The 26,797-nt window shown below is 43.9% G+C and overlaps 2 protein-coding genes and 1 long non-coding RNA gene across 13 annotated transcripts in view; 2 read left to right on the top strand and 1 right to left on the bottom strand.

Moving 5' to 3' along the window:
• LOC310685201 overlaps window positions 1-26,797 on the bottom strand; it is a 606,217-nt gene that overhangs the window by 440,625 nt on the left and 138,795 nt on the right. The window lies entirely within an intron of this gene.
• Window positions 1,107-9,689, top strand: LOC310685104 (radial spoke head protein 6 homolog A-like). Its single transcript, XM_083456721.1, has 6 exons — window positions 1,107-1,864; window positions 3,266-3,500; window positions 4,000-4,758; window positions 6,153-6,291; window positions 8,093-8,210; window positions 9,327-9,689. The coding sequence occupies exons 1-6, from the start codon at window positions 1,206-1,208 to the stop codon at window positions 9,556-9,558; spliced, it is 2,142 nt and encodes a 713-aa protein (XP_083312847.1). The 5' UTR covers window positions 1,107-1,205; the 3' UTR covers window positions 9,559-9,689.
• The window catches only part of CENPE (centromere protein E), a 40,165-nt gene continuing 23,674 nt past the window's right edge, over window positions 10,307-26,797 (top strand). For 7 of the 11 annotated variants that reach the window (XM_083398095.1, XM_083398094.1, XM_083398088.1 and 4 more), the window contains exons 1-15: window positions 10,365-10,504; window positions 12,599-12,693; window positions 12,945-13,034; window positions 13,115-13,233; window positions 13,913-14,035; window positions 14,324-14,405; window positions 14,908-14,975; window positions 15,585-15,650; window positions 17,263-17,314; window positions 18,344-18,431; window positions 18,704-18,833; window positions 19,824-19,943; window positions 20,685-20,819; window positions 21,570-21,705; window positions 26,636-26,733. In XM_083398095.1, the coding sequence (XP_083254221.1) occupies window positions 10,449-10,504; window positions 12,599-12,693; window positions 12,945-13,034; window positions 13,115-13,233; window positions 13,913-14,035; window positions 14,324-14,405; window positions 14,908-14,975; window positions 15,585-15,650; window positions 17,263-17,314; window positions 18,344-18,431; window positions 18,704-18,833; window positions 19,824-19,943; window positions 20,685-20,819; window positions 21,570-21,705; window positions 26,636-26,733 (1,458 nt within the window). In that variant the 5' untranslated portion in view covers window positions 10,365-10,448. Of the gene's footprint in view, window positions 10,505-12,598; window positions 12,694-12,944; window positions 13,035-13,114; window positions 13,234-13,912; window positions 14,036-14,323; window positions 14,406-14,907; window positions 14,976-15,584; window positions 15,651-17,262; window positions 17,315-18,343; window positions 18,432-18,703; window positions 18,834-19,823; window positions 19,944-20,684; window positions 20,820-21,569; window positions 21,706-26,635; window positions 26,734-26,797 lie in introns of all 11 variants that reach the window. The other 4 variants (XM_083398093.1, XM_083398092.1, XM_083398089.1 and 1 more) reach the window with 2 other exon arrangements.

Here is a 26,797-nt window from a genome sequence, read left to right as displayed (position 1 = left end):
CTGGCCCAAGGTCACCCAGCAGCTGCAGGTGGAGGAGCGGAGACGCGAACCTGGTTCCCCAGATCATGAGTCTATCGCTCTTAACCACTACACCAAATGAGGGCTGTCACCTGACTAAAGAAACCTGTTGTTTCCTGCCTTGGGGTTCATACAAGCTTGGAGTTGGAGTGCAACTTTGGGTTGTTGTTGTTGTTGTTGTTGTTAATACTACACTTGTCTGACTGGGTTGCCCCATCTACTCTAGGCAGCTTCCAACAGAATATAAAAATACAACTACGCATCACAAATTAAAAACTTCCCAATCCAGGGCTGCTGATCTGAGATCCCACAAAGCTGTTTGATCTCAGCCAGGAGTTCCATAGAATTGGGACCCACAAAACCAAATGCACAACTCCTGGTGGATAAAAATCTGAGTCATTGGGGACCATGAATAGCTCAGTTGGTTAAGAGCATAGTGCTGATATGTCAAGGTCGCAAGCTTAATTCCTATGTGGGACAGCTGCAGATTCCTCCATTGCATTTAGCAGAACTAAATGATCCTCAGAAGTAAATTGCCGTTTATTCCATTTATATATCCCTTTATCCGAAGATCCCAGGGCAGTGTGCAACGATAAAAACTTAATCTACATAGCACAATAAAAAAATAAAATCTTTCTCTCTGTTTTCTCTCTCTATATATGTCATATACATATATATAGATGTGTGTGTATGCATATCTGTATATATACACATACACATAATAATAAATATGTTTCTCTGTGTTTGTTTCATTTTTTTTTTATTGTGGATTCATGTATGAATGAATATGAACAGGAATTACTTTTAGGGTCTCCCTCCCGCCCCCAAGCAACACAACTACCCACACGATGACCAAAGAGCTCCTTCTTTGAGTGGCAAAGCATTCATCCACACATATCGCCTGATGAGCACAGGGAGGCGGGACCTTTTCCCCCTCCTCCCCTCAGCAATCCTCCTATCAGGTTGCCCTCCTCTCACCCCCCTCCCCGTTCCCTCCCGCTCCCACCTCCAACATCAGCAGCCTTGTGGCTCCTCCCATTCTGGGCGTCGCGGCCAATCCGCTCCCCCTAGCAACGGTGTCAGGTTTACCTTAGCAACGCCCGTGCTGCTGCAGCTGGGAGCCGTTGCTAGCGAGAGGCAGAGAAAGAGGGCGAAGCTAAGGAAGGCAGCGGGTCTCCCACTTCCCCATGGCTGATCCTCCAGGCGACCAGCCTCAAAATGGGGAGAACCCCCAGCAGCAGGAGCCCTCCAGGCAGCCCAGCCAGCCAGACTCCGGGGGCCTGCAGCCAGAGGCAGCCCCTCCAATGGTTTCTGAACCTGAGGGAGGCCAAGGCCCTGACCAGGACGGCTCCATTTCTGGTGAATACCCGGATCAGCTACCACGAGGCAGCATGTACCAACCCCAGGAGCCAAGGCTGAGCGTCTATGAACAGCCAGACGGAAGAGGCGGCATGTACCAGCCTCACCAGGCGAGGGGCGCCCTGTTTCAGGCGAGGGGCGGCATGCCTTGGCAGCAGCAACAGCCCCAGTTGCTGCAACCGCCCACCCTGCCCAGGGGAAGCCTCCCTCAGATTCAAGACCCCATGGGAGCCATGTATCAGGACCAAATGCAGCAGCCAGTCACAAGAGGCAGCTTCCACGTGCCGATGTCGAGAGGCAGCCAGATCATGCAACAGGAGAGCGTAATTCACGGCCCTTACCAAGCCCACGAGCCTGGCATTGGCCTCTACCAGTTGGGGGCCACCTTGATGGAAGACCAGATCCCGGATCCGGGACCCAGAGCATTGGCGATAAAGAATGCCAAAGCCTACCTGCTGAAGACGAGCCTCAAAACTGGTGTGAGCTTGTGAGTATGGGCAGAAATGGAGCAGGAAAAGGAAGAATCTCGTCAAGTGGGACTGGGCAAAATGTGGGTAGCAAAGTAAAGGAGTCTGCCCAAATTGAAGACGTGTGTCATAGGATGTGATCCTGAGGCTGGCGAAATGGCTGTAGCCCTCTGGGTGTCATTGGGCTCTGACTATCATTAGCCCCAGGATGTTTCAGTCCGTAGAGCTTGAGACTCCTAATCCCAGGAACATGCGCTTGAGCCCCACATTGGGCAAAATATTTCTGCATTGGGAGGGGGTTGGACTAGATGACCCTTGTGGTCCCTTCCAACTCTACAATTCTGTGATTTGATGATGGGAATTGTAGTCCTAATAGCAGAACTAAATGTCTTGAAAGAGGCCATGGAAGCTTAAGCAGGTACACTGCACACTGCATGATTTTGTTGCAGGTCCCGCTAATTTCTTGTTGGCCTTATGTGCCAAAGCACCCACCAATTATGTTTTCACTTATGTGGAATGGGCATATGAACAGCAGAAAATTTTATATATCTATACTTTTGTTGTATATAGTTGATTATAGGAAGGGACTCATCCTGCTGTAGATGAGATAGCAAGATGGGGAGCAGATGGAATTTATAGGCTGCAATCCATTGCACATTTAAATAGGAGTGAGCCCCTTTGAAACACAGTGACATTTTCAAGTAAACATACATAGGAATGCTCAGTAATTCACCATTAAAAAACCCTCTGTGACATTGTTCCCTCTGTGTGCTTTAGGGCTGGAATAAGGGGGAGGTTCTCAGATGGCAGGACATTATGGCAGAGAGGATAACATTGTTCATAAATGTAACTGTTTCTTAATGGTGGACTGAGTGCCCTCACACTATAATATTAAAGCAATGGAGCACATAGCTTTTAAAGAGATTTAGCAATACTTGATAAATAATTGTTCATTTTACATGTGGCAAATTGATGTGGGAAACTTGTGCCAATTGTCAGGAGTCGCATTATGGGCACTGTCCAATAGCTGCCTGTGAGATCAGCACAACATTTCACACAGTTCTCTCTAGACGGAAGTAGGAAATTGCAACCAATCCAGCAACCAAATATAATACTGCAATTAGGATTTCCCTACAACAGAAATGCTGTCTCCAAAGAAAATGCTTAGAGCATGGGTGGGTGACCTGTGGCTCTCCTGTGGACTACAACTCCCATCAACCCTGGCCATTGGCCATACTAGCTGAGGCTGCTGGGAGTTGGAGTACAACAACTTTTGGAGAGCTGCAGTTTCCTAACCACTGTCTTAGAGAATACATTGTGCTTTCACAAATATATGAAACCAATTCTATTCAGAATGCACTGCAGTAGGCTGATACCATGTCTCCTCTGGGACGGCGTGGCATCTCTTCCTAATTTCATAGGTATGACCATCTTGCTGACATGCTGGCCAAGATTCTGGATGAGCGACCTGAAAACCCAGCTGACATAATTGAGAACATCAGTAAGGAAGTGAAGTGTGCTCGGTTCCAGAAGAAATTGGACACTCTCCGAGACGAATATGAGAAACATCCAACTTTTGAACTGGCTGAAATGTATAAGACATTGTTCCAGAAAGGTGGTGGAGAAGGAACAGACCAAGAAATGGAAGAGGAATTGGTGAGTCACTGCAACACACAAAAACTGAAAAACTCATTGACACCTGCTGAACTCTCCTCTTCCCCATTCAGAATGCTAGCAATAAACTGTTAAAAGCTAGAACAGGCCAATTCCCCTTTCTTCAGTTTTCTTTCTCTCACCCTCAGCTCTCTCTCAACAATCTGTAAGTCCTGGAAGCTCAAAGGTCCTTGTCAGAACCACTGGGCTCAGTCATAGTTGTAGAAAGAGCATGAGGAATTTGTGTCTGGTTAAACTTAATTATTAAGCTCACCATAGTCTTAACATGCTTATTTTTCAGGCCCATGAATTTGCATACATACAAGCAAGGCTGTAAATTTGTTCACACTTACTTGGGAGTAAATCCCATTGAACTCAGTAAACTTGCACAGGATTGGACTGCACACAAATTTAGGATCGCTGTGTATAGAAGTAAATAATTATTGACAATAAAAGCTGTTTATAATTATGCTTATCTAATTTTGGCACTTTCCCCCACTAGCCAGAAACTCCTCTACCCAACGTCATGGAGACAGCCTTCTATTTTGAACAGGCTGGAATTGGCCTGAGCTTAGAAGAATATTACCACATATTCCTGGCCCTCAAACAGCTGGTCAGCACACATCCAATCCAGACTTGTCGCTTCTGGGGCAAAATCCTAGGCATTGAAGCAAACTATATTGTAGCTGAAATTGAGTTCCGTGAGGGAGAGGAGGAGGAAGAGGCAGAGGAGGAGGAATTGGCTGAGGAGGGACAAAAAGAGGGGAGCGAAGGCAGAGATGAGGATGAAGAGGAAGATGAAGAAAAAGATGAGCCACCAAAGCCGAACTACAAGCCACCACCAGTAATACCAAAAGAAGATAATCGAACCGGGGCCAATAAATACACTTATTTTGTTTGCAATGAACCAGGGAAACCCTGGGTGAGATTACCCCATGTGACACCTGCGCAGATAGTGAATGCCCGGAAAATCAAGAAATACTTCACTGGAAGACTAGATGCTCCCATTGTGAGTTACCCACCTTTCCCAGGCAATGAGTCCAATTACCTGCGAGCCCAGATTGCCCGCATTTCAGCAGCGACCCAGATCAGCCCATTGGGCTTTTATCAGTTTGGAGAAGAGGAAGGAGATGAAGAGGAAGAGGGCGGAGCTGGAAGAGACAGTTATGAAGAAAATCCTGACTTTGAGCCTATTTCTGTGCCAGAGTTGGTAGAATCCCTTGCCAACTGGGTCCACCATGTACAGAATATTCTAATGCAGGTATGTTTGAGGAGTTTACAGAGCATCACATAGGGCTCATTAAGTGCCTTTTTTATTATTAAGGGGTCTATCAATAAATAGTGATAAATACATCTTACAATCATACAAAGAATATATTTAGATGAAACATTGTCTTCATTGCTTCTTGCTTGCCCAAACAGTTCTGTACCACCCATCAGTTTCAACTGGATAGCCTTATATCCTCCCTTTTCCAACACCAATGCAGATGGGCTGCTTTGGCGAGTGTCCTGAACAGCTGCAGCAACTCAGCCTGATTGTCTATATAGGCTCAGCAGTGCCTAGTCCTGATAAAAGTAACCTCCCAGAAACAACACCCTCTTAGAGGCCTGTGCTTTTACAAGGGATGGGTGGGTAGGGGGCTGATGTTAAAGAATATCAGTGCAGTCATATCTTGGATCCCGAATGCCTTGAGACTCGAACATTTTGGCTCCAGAACGCCGCAAACCCAGGAGTGTGTGTTACGGTTTGCAAATGTTCGTGGGAACCCGAACGTTTGACGCGGCTTCCAATTGGGCGCAGGAAGCTCCTGCAGCCAATCCGAAGCCGCACCTTGGTGGTCGAACGTTTTTGGAAGTTGAACGGACTTCCAGAATGGATTCTGTTCGACAACCAAGGTACAACTGTATCTTTCCCCACGCCCCATCTTCCACTGCTGCCCAGCCCTCTTTTAATGGTCAGGAACATTAGACTGGGGAGCCAGATATCTGTCTATCTGGCCCTTGGAACACTCTCCAGGCCACACCCCAAGTTCTTCCCTCACTGGAATGTCTCCTTGAACTCTGATGAGGCCTGTTGCTCATCTGGATGGAGAAAATAAAGCAATGTATACACATAACTCTACAAAGGTAACATCTACATTAATTGCTCTGCTCACTTGTTTCTGGCTCTACCCATACACAATAGAATCTGGTCCTTGGGCTGAAATGTTCCCCCACCTCTGCTCTAGATAGATAACCCTCTGTCTTAGAGCATCCAGCTCCTTAGTCCTTCTTTTGGCCCATGGCATGTAGTGTACTCCAGTTGAAGCAAGTTCAACATTTCACATTGGGGCCTGTGCATGAAAGCCAGCAGAAACAGGAGCAAAGCCACCTGTGCCTTATGAGAGGCTGCTCTGCTTTTGCAGGGCATGGGATTACATTCAAAAGGTATAGCAGAGATGGAGGTTAACACAAAAAATGAATACTCACAAAGAGAAACGGGGGGGGGGGGATAAAGAGTGCTTTAAGAATCCCATTGAGTATAAATTCCCTCTGTTCCTTCCTTTTTGTAAGATGCCCATGGCTTCATATTATTAGCAAAGGAATATTGCCTGACTGGATGCTAACTGAGTTCACATTAATCTTGCTCTGTAACCCATGGTATATTGGATGTAGGGACGCTGTACTTGGGTTAATCCCTATCAAAAATCAGAGGAAGAAGAAGAGGAGGATGAGGAAGAGGAGAGACCAGATGAGCAAGAAGAATCACAAGAAGTAGGACCCCCACTTCTCACGCCACTCTCTGAAGATGCAGGTACACCAGAGGCCAGACATGTTTGATGCTTTCCCCCCTTTCCTTTACAGATATTACAGACTTGGAGGCGTTGGCAGAAAGCAGTGCAGAAAGCAAGCGGTGGTTTGGGATTGTAGATCATTAAGTGTATGGGATTTCTAAAATGAATCAACTCTTCATAGTGATTTTTAGTAGTATAGTTTAAAAAAGGGGAACTCATTTTTCCTCAATCAAACATGGAAGTAAGGCAACAACAGGGACTTCAGTTGGAATGTAGATTAATGCTAACATTTTTATCAGCCAAAGAAAATCCCGTGTTGCAAAACAGGACACTCTAAACAACAAGAAGAAGCAACACGTTGGCTAATAATATACTAACAAAATCTTTATAACATTATACTTTTTCAAAATTCATAAACAGAAGACATATGATATGTGCATATGTCCATGGAGTCACAAATAACAGGTATCAAATAAGTGTTCCATAAACAAGAATGGTAGGTGTGGTAAGTCACTGATATGCAGGCAAAATGCCTTTCCAAGGTCAATATCCTATAAATGTAAGGTGATAGGTGCTCCGAACGTAGCAGTAGGGTACTCCAAGCACAGCAGCAAACAGAACAGTTCTTCCAGGATAATGAGCTGTTTCAATGATAATTCTTCATCAGGTGGCAATGATATAAAATGAAATACATTACATTCAAATATAATACAGAGATTGAAATGACAGGCCTGCGTATAAACAACCAATAATAAATACATACCAAATTAATTGTCCCCAAAGGTACATCAATTAGCCATGGATCAGCAATCATGTAAAAGTGTAGCAAGCTGATACTGTTGGCAGAACCCTAGTAGCATCATGAAGGCTATCCACAGGTACAATGAATCACATTAAATTTCCGTATAGAAGAGCATCGATCCCACATTAGGATCAAGTCATGGAGGCACCTCTAGTTGAGCACTTTGTAAAACACCATCATGCAGATACAGACCTACTTTACACAGTCCTATGGGTTAATCAGAGAAAATTTGGGATGAGGAGAGATCATCTTAAATTACTGTGCCAACAAAAAAACCAGACTGATTTACTTGTTTAATTCCCTGCACCCGGGCAGTTTGAATACTGAATTAGATTTCAATTGTTTTATTTAAGTTTTCTGATAAGATGGTTACTGTTTGTGTTCTCTTTGCTAGATGTTGGATACTGTAGCTTTAAATTTCCTGAAATTTGTGGATTTCACCTGTGGATAGGTGATACTGATACTGTTGGCAGAACCCTAAAGGTTTTCCCCAGGTGCAATGAATCACATAAAATTTCAGGAAATTTAAAGATACAGTATGTTTAGAACATTTTAATCAGGGCATCTTCAATAAATCATTGGCTTAATCAATCTATCTTAGCATTGTTTGTCTCAGTCCATTCAAAGAACATGGGGGCATTCTCATTGAAATATCAGTGAAACTAAAAAGACTGAAAGCATTTTTCGCAGAGAGACAGCCATACTCAGGTTTTCTTCCTTAGGTTAACATCAACATAAAGTTACAAATGGTGTGATGTATGTAAGAGAAGTGTGCCCGTTCAGGGTTTGAGCCAGCTTGGAAGACTTAATATTGTATGTGCCTCACATTAGGCAACATTTTTGTTTATTTCCGTCCTTCCTGAAAAGATCCCTCACTGTCCTGATGCTGCTTTTTCTTCAAACAACTGTTTAAGAAATGTACTCTAGGATGTTTTATCCTCAGGTAAAAGTTTTACACATGCAAAATGTCTTACTTAGTTTTTCTCAAGTAACCAAGAATAAATTTTTTTCTTAAACAGACATTCAGAACATCCCACCATGGTCAGCAGAGACATCAACAAACTTAGTTCCTCAATATGCCCTTGCAGTTCTTCAGGCCAATTTATGGCCTGGGGCTTACGCCTTTGCTATTGGAAGGTAAGAAGCAGAAATCACTTAGGTTGCATGATAATCTGTTGTTTCTTATTCTAATTGTATAATCTTTCCAAAGCTGCTATTAGGTTTTCCTTTTTTTTTAATAAAAAAGCATTTTTATTAAGTTTTCCATTTTAACAATCCAATCAAATCACATTAAATATTCCAGATTATACCCTGCTATTAGGTTTTCCAAGGAACGGATGCCAGTAGAGGCTTCTTTTGAAATGCTAATAGCAATTTCAGGGAAGCCATTTTTGGCAAGCCTGTGGAAGGGAGCGGAAGGGTTAAACGTTCACTTCTCGTCTTTCATTTGGCCTTAAGTTTCTTTTTCGTCATATCTGGAAGGAGAAGCAAGCAGTGAGTGTATGTCACCTGAACTGTAATGTGCAATTCTTGTATCAATTAATTGGAGAAGCATTATATTGTTGTTCTAATCATTTTAGAAATGAGCCAAAGTGGAGACTGTGGTGTCTTTATGATTTCTACAACCTGAGTCTACAATGGAGGGGATCACAGCACATCACCCCAGGAGGCTCTTGCTTTTCCTATAGCCACAGCCTTGAATTCCGGCAGAAATTAGGCCTGGTTTTTGATAACTAACTTGACAGTATGTTGTTGTTTAGTCGTTTGTGTCCGACTCTTCGTGACCCCATGGACCAGAGCACGCCAGGCACTTCTGTCTTCCACTGCCTCCCGCAGTTTGGTCAAACTCATGCTGGTAGCTTTGCAAACACTGTCCAACCATCTCGTCCTCTGTCGTCCCCTTCTCCTTGTGCCCTCCCATCTTTCCCAACATCAGGGTCTTTTCCAGGGAGTCTTCTCTTCTCATGAGGTGGCCAAAGTACTGGAGCATCAGCTTCACGATCTGTCCTTCCAGTGAGAACTCAGGGCTGGTCCCATTGAACTCAAGAGGGCTTTCTTTTGAGTAAACATGCGTAGGATCCAGCTGTTAACCTTTGATGGTAGACGGTACAGAGGAGGAAACTTTGCAATTAAGCTTTTGGCAGTAGCCATATGTCATACATAAAATATAGATCCAGCCTCAAGCCTTGGAAAGTAAGGACAGTTGGATTTTTCCTTTCAAGTAATATTATGATATTTCACTTCTTCCTTTAGGAAATTTGATAACATCTACATTGGCTGGGGTCACAAATACAGTGCAGAAAATTTCAGCCCTCAGTTGCCACCGCCCGTGCAAACTGAGTACCTTAGTGGGCCAGAAATCACAGAAACAACAGACCCAACTGTGGAAGAAGAGATGGCACTCAAGGCTGCACAAGAGGAAGCACTGGCAGCTGAAGAAATGGAAGAGATGGATGAGGAAGAGGATGAAGAGGATGATGATTAAATTCCAAAGAGCAAGAATTGCTATAATAATTTTTTTCCTAAGCATGTATAAACTTTTCTACTAATGTCTTAGAATAAGCAAAGTATAATATATAGAAATATATGAATAGCTGTTGGATTAATTTCAAAGAAGTGTTTTGTCTTACTGTTTTTAGGACTGGTGCTTTTACTGTAGTTAGATGAAAAGCTTTACCTGTTAATGGAGTCACTTGGAGACCTTGGCAACAAGCAACTAATACATCTCATTAATGTTATCATTATTAATAATATTAGAACAAACAGAGTGCTGAATGTTCAGACAGACAAACTTTGTCCTAACTATTGGAACATAAAGGGTAAAGGAACAAAGCTTAGGAGCTTCTTCCGCGAACAACATAAGCGCTTTAAAGCGGACGCATTTAATCAACGCGCTCGCAAGGCAGAGAATCCGATACAGCCAATCAGCAAGCGGCTTTCTGCCTGGCCTGACCCCACCCAAGAGCGACAACGAGGCTGGGGGGGGGGGGACAACAAAGGAACCTTTTTAACCCTATCACCACCGCGGCCCTTTTAAAACAAGGAAAAGGGGGAAGCCAGGGGAGTAGTCCGCCCCCCTTTCACTCATTTCCCGAGGGACAAGAAGGAGGCTCGAATCTGTCGAAATTCCCTTTGGTACTTTATACAGGGTCGAGCGCTCTTTGTATCATCGCCTCCCCCCGCCCAGGCGCCTGAGATGGATTCGCCCGCCCACCCCTGCCCTTAGATATTACTGCGGGCCAACCTGTGGGCGGGGATTGAGTGCCTACGTCACCAACGGACCAATAGAAAAGCGTCCCGGGGGGAAATTCAAACTGTGGAAGTGAAATTGAGGTCCGGTGGCGGGTGAGGGCGGTGGCGGCTTCATTTGGAGAGATGGCTGAGGAAGGCGGCGTCACGGTCTGCGTGCGGGTGCGCCCGCTTATTGCGAGGTGAGTTTCTGGGTGGGGGGAAATGGGAGTGCACGATAATTCCCCCGCATTTTGCTCCGCGTTTACTCCGAAGTAACCCCTCCCCCCCGGTGTTTCTAAGGGGTCTACTTTTAAATGCTTCTCCCCGCCCCCACTTTTTTTTTAAAATGCACGTGGGTTAAAAGGGTGGGGGGAAATCTGGGTTTTTTAATTGCTGTAACCCCGGCTTGATGGTGAAGGGCAGATAATACATTTGCTGTTGAAAATAATCATGAAAGGCCTTCCAACCCTGCTTCCCCACTCTCCTTAATTTTTTTTTTATTTATACCCCGCCCATCTGGTTGTGGTTAGAGCAGTGGTTCCCGACCTTTGTCTGACCATGCCCCACCTAAACATCTCTAAAATCCTGATGCCCCCCTCCCCCATGACATATAATTCTTACTACTCAAAAAGTGAACTCCTATTCACGTGGAGGAAGCCTAAAAGGCCATTGACTGTTGATAACTCATTCTCAAATTGCCCCCCTGTGGGGTGTGTGCACCACGTTGGGAACCATCGGACTAGGAGCTGGGAGACCAGGGTTCACATCCTTGCTCGGCCATGTAGCTTGCTTGGGCCAGTCACTTGACTGACAGCCTAACCTACCTTGCAGGGCCATTGTGGGGAATTAAGTGAGGAAGTGGGGAGACGTGCAAAGCCACTTTAGCTCCTTGGAGAGGGTGGCATATAAGTTAAATAAGTAAACTCAGCTGCTTGCAGCCATTCTCGTTCTAGCCCCCAGTTACCTTTGGGTGGATGACATGAGGTGGACAGAAAGCCTCCTTTGTTCTCCATCTAAGGCCAGGAACCTTCTTCAGCCACTACTGAGAATGCTTGGTTCCCTGTTTGCGGGGGCTATGGCTTTATCTGTGAGGCTAATGGCATCCTCAGCATCTTAGAGTAAGCTATATTTCCATAGCGACCACTAGGGTGATGGTGTTCTCCAGAAAATGGTAGGCATTTCCCCACCACCTTCACTTGGTTGGAGGCAACATCATCTTGTAAGTAGAAGAACAATAGCCAGAAGAACAGTAGGCAAACTATAGCTAGAGTTGGTGTGTTGAGTTTGGGCTGGAGGATGGCTTGACACGCTCCATGCGCTAAATCCCAAAGCTCTGGCAGCAGGTGGGAGGGAGCAGCCCTAGAAATTTATGGAGAAGCAAGATCTACTAGGGTGTTAATGCTGTGAGCCCATCCTATGCTCAGGTTGTATATACAAGTATGTGTCAATAAAACCATATCCTAAAAATGCTATCTGTCTTTTAGGTAGGCGTGTATAGAGTTGTGCTGTAAATCTGAGATGCACTTGTTTTATAATCTTCAGAAAGTGAATATTATGTCTAAAATGCTCCAGAAGGGTATGGGTATATTCTAGAGCAGGCATACTTAAAAAGGCATTTAATCAAACAGGAGCTGGATTTTAAAAGTTGTTCTCAGAGGGATAAAGCAAACACTCACAGGTGCTTCATTGCTAGGACTGGTTCCACCACCCTTAAATTTGGATACAAATAAGTGCTTACAATGCGCTTTGCACATGCTCTGCACAGCAAGGTATTCAATATAACTTGCACATTGTCATAATGTTAAGTCAGCAGCTGCAAACATCTCTAGATTTTTTTTATTTTTTAAATTTCTATACCGCTTTATATTTTTAAGAAAAATCACACAGCGGTTTACAGCATATTTAATCAATAAAACAATCTGAAGAAAGTCGAATATAGAGTATACAGTCAAAGCAACATAATAGAACACTAAAATATGATCTTAAAGATTTCAAAATAAAACATTACAAAGGAGGTTAACTACAGAATATATATTTAACATAGTAGGGCTGGTGAGTGTGGGTCCCGCCCCCTAGGCCAGGTGGAAAGGGCCTTGCAGGGAGCGACCTTCATGCTCACAGCCGAGAGATGTTCCTTCAGCCTCATGAGGAGCCTCTTAAGTAGGGCTGGTGAGTGTGGGCCCCTGAGATAGCCTCAGGACCAGACAATTAGAAGATCAGTGTGGGTCTAAGTATTTCTTTAACACCATCAATTTCTCTATACTCTGGGATCTAACAGTGTTTTGTTCGTTAAGAGAGAATACAGACCATGAAGAGAAACAGAACATTTTGTGGAAAACTGAGGAATGCACCATATCTCAGGTTGATGGGACAAAATCTTTCACCTTTGGTAAGCACTCAGTAAACACTGAAATACTTTGCAAACTTCTCTGAGGGTTTGTTTGTTTACAATCAAGTGCTGTATAAATTTTATTAAGTACATAAATATTGGTATACCATAAAAACATGCAAACAACTTTTTTGAAAGCAGCCAGGTGTGTTTCTACCAGTCTAACTTACAAGTTGGCAATCTGACAAATCTTGAAGATGGAGTTTGATTTCTGTGAACTGAACCTTTTTTCTTTCTTTTTCTTTTTGAAGATCGGGTGTTTCATTCTTCAGAAAATACCACAGAAGTCTACGAAGGGGTGGCTGCTTCAATTATAAAGTCTGCTGTTCAGGGATATAATGGTACCTTAAAGATCAACACATTTGAATGCTTGCACTGTATTTGGGTAGTGGTCTGAGCTAACCATTGCTTTTCCTTTTAGGAACTATTTTTGCCTATGGCCAAACTGCTTCGGGGAAAACTTACACAATGTTGGGCACTAAAGATTGCCCAGGAATCATACCGATGGCCATCAATGATGTTTTCAATAGCATCTGTGGAGTAAGTTTTTCTACTAGATGAACTTTGTTTCAGATACCATATTAGTGCTGCAAAGCTGCATATTGAACCTGCTTTGATGATTTCTTAGCTCCACTTAGGAGAAAAGGCTGTGCAGCCCCTATATAGCAGTTTCCATTTCCCACATAATAATCTTGTCGGCCATTAAGTATTGTGAGTGGAACCAAACTGTAATACCTCCGCGAACGTCTACCTTGTCTAGCATCCATTCCGGCAAATGTCCGCAGAAAACCCTGAAGTACCAGAACGGGTTACTTCTGGCTTTGCCGCTCGCGCATGTGCAGAAGCGCAAACAGCTCCGCACGCGTGCGCAGACACAGTGCTTTGCCCTGCATCCTTTTCAGCTAGCGGCCGGGGCTCTGGAACGGATCCCGGCCACAAAATGAGGTATGACTGTATAGAGATCAGGAATGGGAAACTCTGTTGTTCTTCAGAAGTTGTTAGAGTCTGATCCCATCACATCCATCAGCTATGCTAGCTGGGGCTGATAGGAGCTGCAGTGCAGCATCATTTGGAGGTCCATAGTTCCCCATCTTGTTCATAAGGCAGGTGGGAATGTTTTAGTGATGGCATTGGATGGGGTGGAGGGGGCAGGGAGCCATGTTACATTAGTTCTCTACAATTAGGGTTGCTGATGCATGCGTGCTCTTTACTTTTTTAGAATCCTGATAGGGAGTTCCTACTCCGTGTATCATATATGGAAATCCACAATGACAGAGTTCAGGACCTACTGTGCAGCAACATAAAAAAAAAGAAACCCTTGGTTGTTCGTGAAGACATCAGTGTAAGTAACCATCGCTACCTTTCCAAGTGACAGTGCCAAAGCTCCCACATGGCCTTGTAACAGGGAAAGTAAAATTCTGGAAGTCACCATGGTGTTGACAGTTGCCTACTTGGACTCTGCCCATTTTGCTTCTGCGTTGATTAAAATCTATTTTTCTTAAAGTTGACCTAAAATTAGCTAACTGCCTAATAGCTTTGCATTGCCTGTATACAAAGAGGTAACACCTAGAATCAATACTGTCATGTTATGTGATTTTATTTTATTTTTATTTTTTAAAATCTCTTGTAGAGGCAAATCTTTGTTGAAGATCTGAGCGAAGAGGTGGTGGTTTCTCCAGAGCAAGTTGTGAGCTGGCTGCAGAAAGGAGAAAGTAAGACTTAATATCTGGTGTGACTTAAACACATACAGAGCTTCCTGTACAGCTCTGATACAGTGGTACCTTGGTTTACGAACTTAATCCGTTCCGGAAGTTCGTTCCAAAACCTAGGTGCACCTTCCCATAGAAAGTAATGCAAAATGGATTAATTCGTTCCAGACTTTTAAAAACAATCAGTAGCTGAACTGGGATCCACACAGATCCCCCGCCCCGCTGCTGCGGGAAATGTTCCCTAGAGGTGCACCTCCCATAGCGGCAAGGGGGGGAGTTGTGCGCCCACCAACCAGATGACAATGGAAGTGTGGCACTCAAAATGAAAGAGCACCCCCGAACGGAGTACGTTCGTATACCAAAAAAAAAAATAATACGCAACCCGGAACACTCATTTTCAGGTTTGAAGTGTTCATAATCCAGAAAGTTTAACTAGGCTGTTCATAACCCGAGGTGCCGCTGTACTTCTAAATCCATCAACTTTATTGTGTTTTGTTCTGAATAGAAAACAGACACTATGGTGAGACCAATATGAATGACAGAAGTAGCCGCTCACATGCAATCTTCCGCATGGTAAGTGATCATGAATTTTTATTTTACTGATTTCTTTTAGTTCAGAGATCGGAAACCTCTGGCCTTCTCTGATGTTCCCGGACTCCAAAGTCCCATCAGTTCTGACCATTGGCCATACTGATGGGAGATGGAGTCCAACAACATCCAGAGGGCACCAGGTTCCCTATTCCTGGTTAGTACCTGGCTATGATGTCTGGAAGGATATGAGAGGGAGATATTTATTGTTGTTGTTGTTGTTATTATTATACAATTCTACCACTGGGCAATTTACAATATAAAAACACAAAAATATATGCCATAAGAATAAACAGAAACAAGAAAACACATAGTTTAAAAGGCCATTGATCGTTTAATTAACCAAAGGCCTAGGAGAAGAGGAATATTTTTGCCTGGCACCTAAAATCTGTTACAAAAGCACCAGGCATGCCTCCCTGGGGAGAACATTCCACAAGATATGCCAGTTCTAGATTCTGTTGGTCGAGGGTAGGTGTGCTACAGTATGTAGACCCACACGTCACAAACTGGTATTCGTGGTGGCTGTTTTTGTTGGTTTATAATTTGTGATGCGATAGTAAAACCATTTCACAACCTTGCTTGCTTTTTTTAAAGATAATTGAAAGCAAAGAGAAGACTGATAGTTCAAGCTACGATGGCGCTGTAATGGTATCTCACTTGGTGAGTTCTTTGAAAAATGGAACTGAGGTTTGTAATGGGTTGGTAGAAAAAACCACTGTTGAAGGATGCTGCAGCTTGTGTGCATTACAGGAACATGAGACGAGCCCTGCTGTATGTATCAGACCAATGGCCTGTTTGTTCTAGCATCCTGTCCTCACAGTAGTGAACCAGGTGCCCAAGATCCAAGCAGGACCCCAGCTTAACAGCAGTTTCTCTACTTAAGATTCACAACAGCTGGTAGTGGAGGTGGAACTTAGCCATCATAGCTAGTAGTCCTTGCTAGACTTGTACTCGATGGATTTGTCTGATCCTCTTTTAAAGGCTTCCAAGTTGGTGGCCATTACTATGTATTGGGTGAGTGAATTCCGTAGTTTAACTATGTACTGTGTGAAGAAGTTCTCTCTCTTGTCTGTCCTGAATCTTAGCTTTGTTGGCTGGCCCTGAGTTCTAGTATTATGAGAGAGAGACAGAGAGAAACTTAGCCCTATCTGCCTTCTCGATACCATGCATAATCTTATACACCTCTAGCAGGTCCCTCCTTAACTTGCCTTTTCTCTGAAAGCCCCAAATGCTTTAACATTTGGAAGAAAGAGATTTGTGCGCCATATGACCCACTCTGCCCCCTAAGCTAGGCTGCTGCCCTAAGACGAAGTAGAGGATGTTGTCTTGCCACCAGTCTGGTTGACTTGGCTATACAGAAAGAGGGGAGGGGTGCCATCTTCTGCTTGGGCTCAGGTAGAGAAATATATTGGGCCAGCCTTGTGTGCTTTCTGTTTGAGATCTGGCCGGCAGAGCCAAATATATATTGGGACTGTGGAAGGCTGTGGAATGAACTTCTGAAGTGTTTAGTAGGGCTGTTTCTGCCTGGGAAATAGCAGCAGCAGAAATTCAGTTGCTCTGGGTTTCCAGTCCGTTTGGCACAGCAGTCATAATGCTTATTCAAAAGCAAGTTCCATTGACATTGCGGGAACATACTGAAGAGGTACAGACTAAACAATGCCCATATTATTATTATTACATTTGTGTCCCATCTTCAAGAAGCTAAGGTGGCCTACTTGATTTTATCCCCCTCCATTTTAGCCTTACATCAACCCTACGAGGTAGGTTAGGTTGAGAGACCAAGGTGACTCAGTGAGCTTTGTGGCCATGTGGGGATTTGGCCTCCTAGGTCCTAGCCAGACACTCACCACTATGCCACATTGGTTCCTTGGACTATAGTAGAAATTCAGTTATGTCTGTTCTTCTTAAAGTGGTCAAAACATCAAATCGGAGAGTATGCACATCCTTCTACCTTTTTCTTCTGTTGCAGACCATCCTGAATCGGAGATGCAATCTAAAAAATCCTCTGTTCTTTCGCTTTCATGAAATGTTAAATGTTGTTCAGTTGAACGTATTTTCTCCCAGATGTAGTGACCAGTGCTGCACAAAATTGTTGTTCCTTTGATTTAAACTCCTGGCCAGGGACCTTTTTCTGCTCATGTACAGTCTCAGGAACTCATTTTTCTCAGGCTTTTATCTGCCACTGTTTGGAATTCAGTCATTCAATCAATAGGTGATTTGAATAGATCTTGTGTGAGACTGGTGTCTAACACAGTCTGTCTTGAATTTTCAGAATTTCGTAGATCTGGCAGGAAGCGAAAGAGCTAGCCAGACTGGTGCTGAAGGTATGTAGCTGATGATGATCGAGCTTTTCCGGTAATCTGCTAAATACTAACTTGTAAAACATGCAAAAAATCCAACAAGTAATTTCCACCCCCAGGGTTCTGTTGCTGGGCATGCTTGCTCTTATTTATGTAAGCCATTTACAGCTTAACAGTAAAATTCATCATATTTGGAACACAAGACTGATGCAGATGTAACATTCCCACCTGGTAGACTCTTGCACAAAAATCTAACTTCTCTATGGCAAGGATGAGGAATCTGTGGTGCTCTAGAGGTTGGATACAAACTCCTAGCAATCCTAGTCAATATGACCAGTGATCAGCAATGATGGAACAACACATTGGAGGACCACAAGTTCCTCATCCCTGCTTCTGCAGAGACTATTGTAAACCCACCACTATCCTTGGATGAAGGGTGGTATATAAATTTAATGAATATAATATTTGGTTATAGGCCTTCTAGCGTTATCTTCCTCCTTTTGGCTGAAATTATTCAATGTTTCAGAGTTAAATGGCATAATTCATCACACCACTAATAATGTTGAAATCTTACTGGGTGTCTCCAATGCTGTCCTTTCATTGACAGAAGGAATCAGTTGGCAAAACAGGGGAGAGATATTTTTTTTGGTGATGAACCCTACACAGGACCCTGTACCCCTCTTTAATCTGCTTCAGAGGACTGAGGAATCATCTAGAGCAGATTTAAGGACGGAATGGGGAATCGCTGAAAAATGCCCATTCTGCTGATAGTTGCCTTTTGTCAGGAGACAGGCAACTTTGGATACTGCCCAGTATTGTTAATTAACACTTTATAAAGTGCCTAAAACTTTCTCTTAATAGGAATCTATTTTCATATCTGAAAATATTGTGAGCCTATGGGCAGGTAAAAACAATACAGTAGGGGGTGAAATGGAGAACGAAGAAGAAAGCAATCAAATTCAAGAGCTCTTGACTATGTTAACTCCCAATATGGTAGCAAAACAAATTTTGTGGAAGGAGCTGTCTGAAAATAAAATTATGTTTGATGCCTAGGGATTCGTCTCAAAGAAGGTTGCAATATAAACCGAAGCCTCTCTATCTTGGGCCAAGTTATCAAGAAGCTATGTGACGATCAGGCTGGGTAAGGACAATGTAGTTAAGAAAGGTTCTTTAGTTTGTGCTGTAGTGAAAAGTGTTCTCACTTTATTCTAGACCAGGCGGCCAATGTAGTTTGACTACACTTCCCACCACCACAGGTCTGGGCTTGATGGGAGTTGTCATCCAACAACCTTTGGAAGACACCACATTGGGCTGTCTCTGTCCTATGTAATTGACCAGCTCTTGGGCCAATTTTGCCTCTACTTAATAAGTAAAAACTTCCTTGTTCCTTATTTGGTCATCCTCTTTCACCAGAGGCTACATTAACTACAGAGATAGCAAACTGACACGGATTCTGCAGAATTCGCTGGGTGGAAATGCTAAGACTGTTATTATCTGCACAGTCACTCCGGCATCCTTAGAAGAAACTCTTAGCACACTCCAGGTAAAACCGTACGGTTCCATTTCCTTCCCCGAAAAGGTTTGTGGGCAAAATTGCCCAAAGTGACAAGTAGGCAAGAAATTATTTCCCTTTCTCTTTAAACTTGCATGCTTTGTTCTAGTATATGTAACTGCAGTTATGAGAAATCAGACTTCCCCTTTAATGGGAAGTAGTCTAGCACTTCCTCTAATAGCTGGCATGGATACTGACATTTGCAGAAGCAACCCGCCTCAACTAGAGCCAGAGCTTTCTCGGCTGTGGCACCAATCTGGTGGAACGCTCTGTCACAAGAGACTAGGGCCCTGCAGGACTTGACATCTTTCCGCAGGGCCTGTAAGACAGAGCTGTTCCACCAGGCCTTTGGTCAGGGCGCAGCCTGACCCCCTCCTCTGGCAATCTGCACAGGGTCTTGCTTGCTGGTTGCCATCAATTTGTTTTTGATTGATTTTATGGTGAAAAGTTTTTAGAATGTTGGATTGTTTTGACTGTTGTTAGCCGCCCTGAGCCCAGCTTTGGCTGGGGAGGGCGGGGTATAAATAAAATTTATTATTATTATTATTTATTAAAAAGAGAGCCTGTGAAGACTAAGCTTTCATGGTAGTCATGGAGTCTTGAATATCAGGTGGAAAAGGAAAAACTGCGGAGGAATGGCCTACTTGAGCTCCTGATAGCTTAACTGTTGCCCTCCAGATGTTGGAGGACTCCAGCTCCCATCAGCCATAGTCAACATGTTCAGATGATGGGAGTTGTAGTTCAACAACAACTGGAGAGCACAAGATTGGCTAACCTAGGCTTATCCCTTCTGTGGGGAGGTGAAGATATGCTGCAACATTTCGTTTAATTCATCCCATTTGTATTTACTGTAATAGCAAATGTTGATTTTTATGATTCCACGCTTCTATAATTTCTGAAAAGAGATTTTGCACAAGTGTAATTTTTTTCTGACTTCACCTTCAAAGAGCAGTTCTGACTCCATGTACCCATCTCTCCTAGTTTGCCAGTACAGCTAAAAATATGAAAAATAGCCCCATAGTAAACGAAGTTCTAACTGAGGATGCCCTTCTAAAGAGATATCGTTCAGAAATAGAAGACCTGAAACGACGCCTAGAAGAGGTAAGTTGTCTACCTTGATATCTAAGAGGCTGGAACAGGTCGAGTCTGGCCAAATTTCAATGGCAACTCCTAATAAAGTTGATGACCATTTCGTGCAGGGGTTCCATTCCCTGCCCCCACATATGTTGGAGGAGCATATATAAGTGTACCACAGCCCTGTTACACCCTTTTTGTGACATGCTGAGCAACGTTTTTGGGTCACTTCCAGGTTCATCACCATATGCAATCACATGTCTTTCGGATGCGCATTAATTGGTCGTTGCGTGTTTTCAACCTTTTCCACACGGGGGTGCAGACACAATTTCATGGAACTTAAATGCTTTCATTGTTTAATGCTGATGTTTAACCTTCACAGCCATTAGTACTTATAGTATGTTATTACCATCACAGTAATATACAAACGAACAACCACAATTCTCGCAAGCAAGAAGGGGTCTACACAAAAGCACACAGCTATCCTAGCCAATGTAGCATGCTAGGGAAAAAAATTCTGTAATGTAAACTTCAATACCTTCTCCAGGCACCACACACATGGATTTGTTTTGAGGGATTTTACTACCCCAAGATAGATTGAAAATGTGGCCTGGGGTGGTAAAAGTATTCCCAAAAGTGTGTAAGTTTTCAGCAGCTCTTAGGAAAATCTGTTATGAAGGGTATTTTTTGTATTTCTTGTGAAATCACCTTACTATGAACAACATTGTGTGCCTTTCGACCTTTGGTATTGATGCTTTCCCTTTGTAGGTTTCACCACAATCCCAGCTGGCACAGATCATTGAAGAGAAGAACGCTCTTCAAAAAGAACAGCAGGAGAAAATAAGGGCTCTCACTGAGATGCTGGTGACGGCACCTTCTTTTGCATCTGCGCAAGACTTCAAGGTAATATTTAAAAATTTAAGTGTTGTGGGACCTTTGGTGGAAAACTGGTGGTTCTTCCACATTTCTTGTAGCAGCTGTTATTAAGTAACCAAATGGGGTGAGGGAAACCTGGGAATGACTAGAAGGGTGCCACTGTAGAAAAGGCCCTTCCAACTTGTGGAAGCTTAACATAGCTCTGTTAAGGCATGCTTGAAGCAGGAAGCTCATACTGGGAAGCTGGTATAAGAACAGGCACCAGCAACTGAGTGTGCTTTAATGGTGCCAGGAGGGTGGAGGGTGAATGGAGCCTGCTGCTCTCCAGTCCAGCCCTCGCCACCGAGGGCCCTGCGCAACTTTGCAGCTCATGGAGGGCAGCGTGAGAAGGATGCCATGTGCCCTCAACCAAGGCCTAGGATCAAAGGGCATGTGGCAGTTGCATCTTAAGTCACTCTCCCCGGCTCCCAGCCTTTAAAATACAGCTTTGTGTAGAATTCTGTAGCTGCTACTTGTCACCCAACTAGTGAGACACAGCGAGTTCAAGTTGCTTATGGTGCTTGCAAACATGTTTTAGGAATGTTTCCCCTCTCCATTTGCAACTTTTTTTGCAAATGCTTCTGGTAGAACCTACAAACGCTAGCTTCAACTGAATTTGTCGTCACTAGGCCACGTCCAAATTCCAAGACATCAGCAAATGGGATTGTGCTTATAAAAAGATCTAACTTCTTTTAATTCTCCTATGTGCCTTGATTTTTTTGATTATTATTTTTAAAGGTTCGAAGGAAGCGGAGAGTGACCTGGGCTCCAGGAGCAATAAACCAGGAAGGAGGGGAATGTCTCCTGGGAAGCTTTCCATCAAAAGCCAAACAGTTTAAAACATCTTTGTCTTGTCTATCAGAGATGGAAGAGTGTAAGTTTGTTATGCGTAGAAACTGTTTAAAAAGGTGCTATATCAATCAATCTTTATTATGGTCCAGAGACCCAACAAATCATTACAAATCAATACACAATTCATACAGCCTACCTCCAGGTTGCTATATAAAATATGGGCTGAAGAATTAGGAGGTCCAAAGAAGTAGGAGGCCCAGGGTTCGCTCTGATTGTTTAGAAATACACAATCGCTTTCAGGTCCTCTCCCCTAGCATGGAAGACGAAGAGCAGACTCCATTTGAGGATCTCTCCCTCATTACAGTCGATCAGGTATATGAAGATGAGCAGCAAAGTCAGTCCTCAGGGAATGTGCAGGCGACCTTGGAACGGACCGCTCACGGAAGAACCCCGACCAAACCTAAGAGGAGGCGTGTAGTGGTGATAGGGGATTCCCTACTGAGGGGAACAGAAGCAGTGATCTGTGGGCCTGACAAGATGTCTCGGGAAGTGTGCTGTCTCCCCGGGGCTAAGATCCAAGATGTAACTGAACGACTGCCAGGAATCATAAAACCCACTGACAAATACCCCTTCCTCTTGGTTCATGTGGGAACCAATGACACTGCAAGCAATAGCCTCCAGAAGATCAAAAGAGACTACGAGGCTCTGGGCAGGAAATTGAAGCAATTAAATGCACAAATCGTCATCTCATCTGTCCTCCCAGTTGAACGACGTGGCCCAGGGACAGAGGGGAAAATAGTGGAAGTAAACAGCTGGCTTCGCAAATGGTGTAAACAGGAACGGTTTGGATTCTTAGATCACGGACTGCAGTTTCTTGAAGATGGACTTCTGGCAAGCGATGGGCTGCACCTCACAACGGTTGGGAGGAATGTTTTTGCCAAAAAACTCAGAAACCTCATCAGGAGGGCTTTAAACTGACTAATGTGGGGGAGGGAGACAGTGCTCCTGAAGGTAGGAGTCTATCAATTGATGAAGATGATCATCCAAATGTCATAGACCAAATGGAGCAAACAGCAAGCAGACCTAGTGGTGGGAGGAAAAAATCCTTAAATAAGAGACACGGGGGAATGACTAATGGACTTCAATGTCTGTACACTAATGCACAAAGCATGGGAAATAAACAAGATGAGCTTGAGCTCTTGGTACAGCAAACTAAATATGACATAATAGGCATCACTGAAACCTGGTGGGATAAGTCCCACGATTGGAATGTAAAAACGGAGGGATACAATCTATTTCAGAGAAACAGACCAGACAAGAAAGGAGGAGGAGTGGCGTTATATGTCAGGGATGTGTATACCTGTGAAGAGATCCAAGATTTAGAACCTCAAAGCCAAAGTGAGAGCATTTGGGTCAAAATTAAGGGAGAGAAGAGTAACAGTGACCTCATTGTGGGAGTTTACTATAGATCCCCAAGCCAAACGGAGGACATAGATGATGCCTTCCTGGAACAGATGGCCAAGCATGCAAAAGGAAGGGAGATAGTAGTAATGGGGGACTTCAATTACCCGGATATTTGTTGGATGACAAACTCAGCCAAGAGCATAAGGTCAAACAGATTCCTCACTGGCCTTGCAGACAACTCCATTGTCCAGAAAGTGGGAGAAGCAACAAGAGGAACAACCATTTTAGATCTGGTCCTAACCAATGTCGATGACCTGGTTAATGGGGTAGAAGTGGAAGGATCATTAGGCGCAAGTGATCATGCTCTTCTGAAGTTTACTATACAACGGAAAGGAGCAGCCACGCATACTAGGACTCAATTTCTTGACTTTAAGAAAGCCGACTTCATAAAACTTAGGGAAGTGCTGGGTGAGATCCCATGGACAGTAATACTAAAAGGAAAGGGAGTTCATGATGGCTGGGAATTTGTTAAGAGGGAGATAGTAAAAGCACAACTTCAGGCAATACCAATGAGACGGAAACATGGAAGGTGCCTAAAGAAGCCAGGGTGGCTATCTAAAGAACTTTTAACTGAGTTAAGATTAAAAAAGGATGTGTACAAAAAATGGAAAAGGGGGGAAACCACCAAAGAGGAATTCAAACAAATAGCCAGCATGTGTAGACACAAAGTCAGAAAAGCTAAAGCACAGAATGAACTCAGGCTTGCTAGAGAGGTTAAAAGCAACAAAAAAGGCTTTTATGGGTATGTTCGTAGCAAAAGGAAGAACAAAGAAACAGTGGGGTCACTCAGAGGAGAAGATGGTGAAATGCAAACAGGGGACACAGAAAGGGCTGAACTCCTCAATGCCTTCTTTGCCTCAGTCTTCTCCGATAAAGAAAACAATGCCCAACCTGAAGAATTTGGAGCAAATGATTCAGTAGAGAAAACACAACCCAGAATAACTAAGGAGATAGTACAAGAATACTTGGCTAGTTTAGATGTATTCAAGTCTCCAGGGCCAGATGAACTGCATCCAAGAGTATTAAAAGAACTGGCAGATGTGATCTCAGAACCACTGGCAATCATCTTTGAGAATTCCTGGAGAACAGGCGAAGTCCCAGCAGACTGGAGGAGGGCAAATGTTGTCCCTATTTTCAAAAAGGGGAAAAGAGAGGACCCAAATAATTACCGCCCAGTCAGTCTGACATCAATACCAGGGAAGATTCTGGAGCAGATCATTAAGCAAACAATCTGTGAGCACCTAGAAAGGAATGCTGTGATCACCAATAGTCAGCATGGATTTCTGAAAAATAAGTCATGTCAGACGAACCTGATCTCATTTTTTGACAGAATTACAAGCCTGGTAGATGAAGGGAACGCAGTGGATGTAGCCTACCTTGATTTCAGCAAGGCATTTGACAAGGTGCCCCATGATATTCTTGTAAAGAAGCTGGTAAAATGCGGTCTTGACTATGCTACCACTCAGTGGATTTGTAACTGGCTGACTGACCGGACCCAAAGGGTGCTCATCAATGGTTCCTCTTCATCCTGGAGAAGAGTGACTAGTGGGGTGCCACAGGGTTCTGTCTTGGGCCCGGTCTTATTCAACATCTTTATCAACGACTTGGATGATGGACTCAAGGGCATCCTGATCAAATTTGCAGATGACACCAAACTGGGAGGGGTGGCTAACACCCCAGAGGACAGGATCACACTTCAAAACGACCTTGACAGATTAGAGAACTGGGCCAAAACAAACAAGATGAACTTTAACAGGGAGAAATGTAAAGTATTGCACTTGGGCAAAAAAAATTAGAGGCACAAATACAAGATGGGTGACACCTGGCTTGAGAGCAGTACATGTGAAAAGGATCTAGGAGTCTTGGTTGACCACAAACTTGACATGAGCCAACAGTGTGACGCGGCAGCTAAAAAAGCCAATGCAATTCTGGGCTGCATCAATAGGAGTATAGCATCTAGATCAAGGGAAGTAATAGTGCCACTGTATTCTGCTCTGGTCAGACCTCACCTGGAGTACTGTGTCCAGTTCTGGGCACCACAGTTCAAGAAGGACACTGACAAACTGGAACGTGTCCAGAGGAGGGCAACCAAAATGGTCAAAGGCCTGGAAACGATGCCTTATGAGGAATGGCTAAGGGAGCTGGGCATGTTTAGCCTGGAGAAGAGGAGGTTAAGGGGGGATATGATAGCCATGTTCAAATATATAAAAGGATGTCACATAGAGGAGGGAGAAAGGTTGTTTTCTGCTGCTCCAGAGAAGCGGACACGGAGCAATGGATCCAAACTACAAGAAAGAAGATTCCACCTAAACATTAGGAAGAACTTCCTGACAGTAAGAGCTGTTCGACAGTGGAATTTGCTGCCAAGGAGTGTGGTGGAGTCTCCTTCTTTGGAGGTCTTTAAGCAGAGGCTTGACAACCATATGTCAGGAGTGCTCTGATGGTGTTTCCTGCTTGGCAGGGGGTTGGACTCGATGGCCCTTGTGGTCTCTTCCAACTCTATGATTCTATGATTCTATTCTATTGTAGGTTGGGATACGTTAGAACTTAGATAATGCATTGTTTAACATATCCACAGTGAGCTGCAAATAGTTAAACTATTGCAGCTATTTTGAAGGCTGTCTTTAAGCTGCATATGTTAATTCTGTTGAATGCTATTGCTAGATCTGAAGAGGACAGAGAAGGGCAAGAGGGCTCTTGGCATAACTTAGCATGCTCCGTTTATCTCCTGGTTGCTCCAGAGATCTGATTCTGAGATCGATCTTTAGGCACTAGGGACAGCTGGCTTCCTTGCATATGCTAGCAAAGGCTACTGTAGCTAACTCTCGCTGCTTGCATTTGGCTGCTCATGCTCTCTTTCTCCTATGGCAGGGGAGAATTAGACCCATTGGGCCCCAAGGTAACCAAAGCTCAGTTCCTTTCTCTACGTCTTTCTGCATTTGTCTCAAGAACTTAGTCATGGAATTGTAGCGTTGGAAGGGATCCCAAAGGTCATCTCATCCAACCCCCTGCAATGCAGGAATCTCAGCTAAGGCATCCATGACAGATGGTCATCTAACCTCTGCTTAGAAACCTCCAAGGAAGGAGAGTCCACAACCTCGCATGGGAGTCAGTTCCACTGTTGAACCGCTCCTACTGTCAGAAAGTTCTTCCTGGTGTTTAGTCGGAATCTCCTTTTTTGTATCTTGAAGCCATGGGTTCAAGTCCTACCTCCAGAGCAGGAGAAAACAAACTTGTTCTGTTGGCAGCCCTTGAGTTATTTGAAGATGGCTATCATATCTCCCCGTAGTCTCCTCTTTTCCAGGCTAAATATACCCAGCTCCTTCAAACTTTCCTCATAAGACTTGGTTTCCAGACCCTTGATCATCTTGGTCACCCTCCTTTGCACACGTTCCAGTTTGTCAATCGCCTTCTTAAATTGTGCCCAGAACTGGACCCAGTTTTCCAGTTGTGGTCTGACCAAGGCAGAACAGAGTGGTACTGTTACTTCCCTTATCTGCATCTTAAGTAGACACACTTTTATTTTGGCAAAATGGGTTGTCTTTCAGCTGTATCTTCAGAGTTCTCGGAACATGATGATCAGTGGATGACAGCCAGTGTTACAATTCCTGAAGAGGAATGGATTCCAGGATCTGAGGTTGGTTTGGTAAGTGGTATTTATGTGTGTGGAAAGTAGCCTGCTGCACCAGAGGTGAAATTGACATTCATTG

This window comes from Podarcis tiliguerta (assembly GCF_965153285.1).
Source record: "Podarcis tiliguerta genome assembly, chromosome: 9".
NCBI classification, from domain to species: domain Eukaryota; kingdom Metazoa; phylum Chordata; class Lepidosauria; order Squamata; family Lacertidae; genus Podarcis; species Podarcis tiliguerta.
This window is presented reverse-complemented; position numbering and strand designations above follow the sequence as displayed.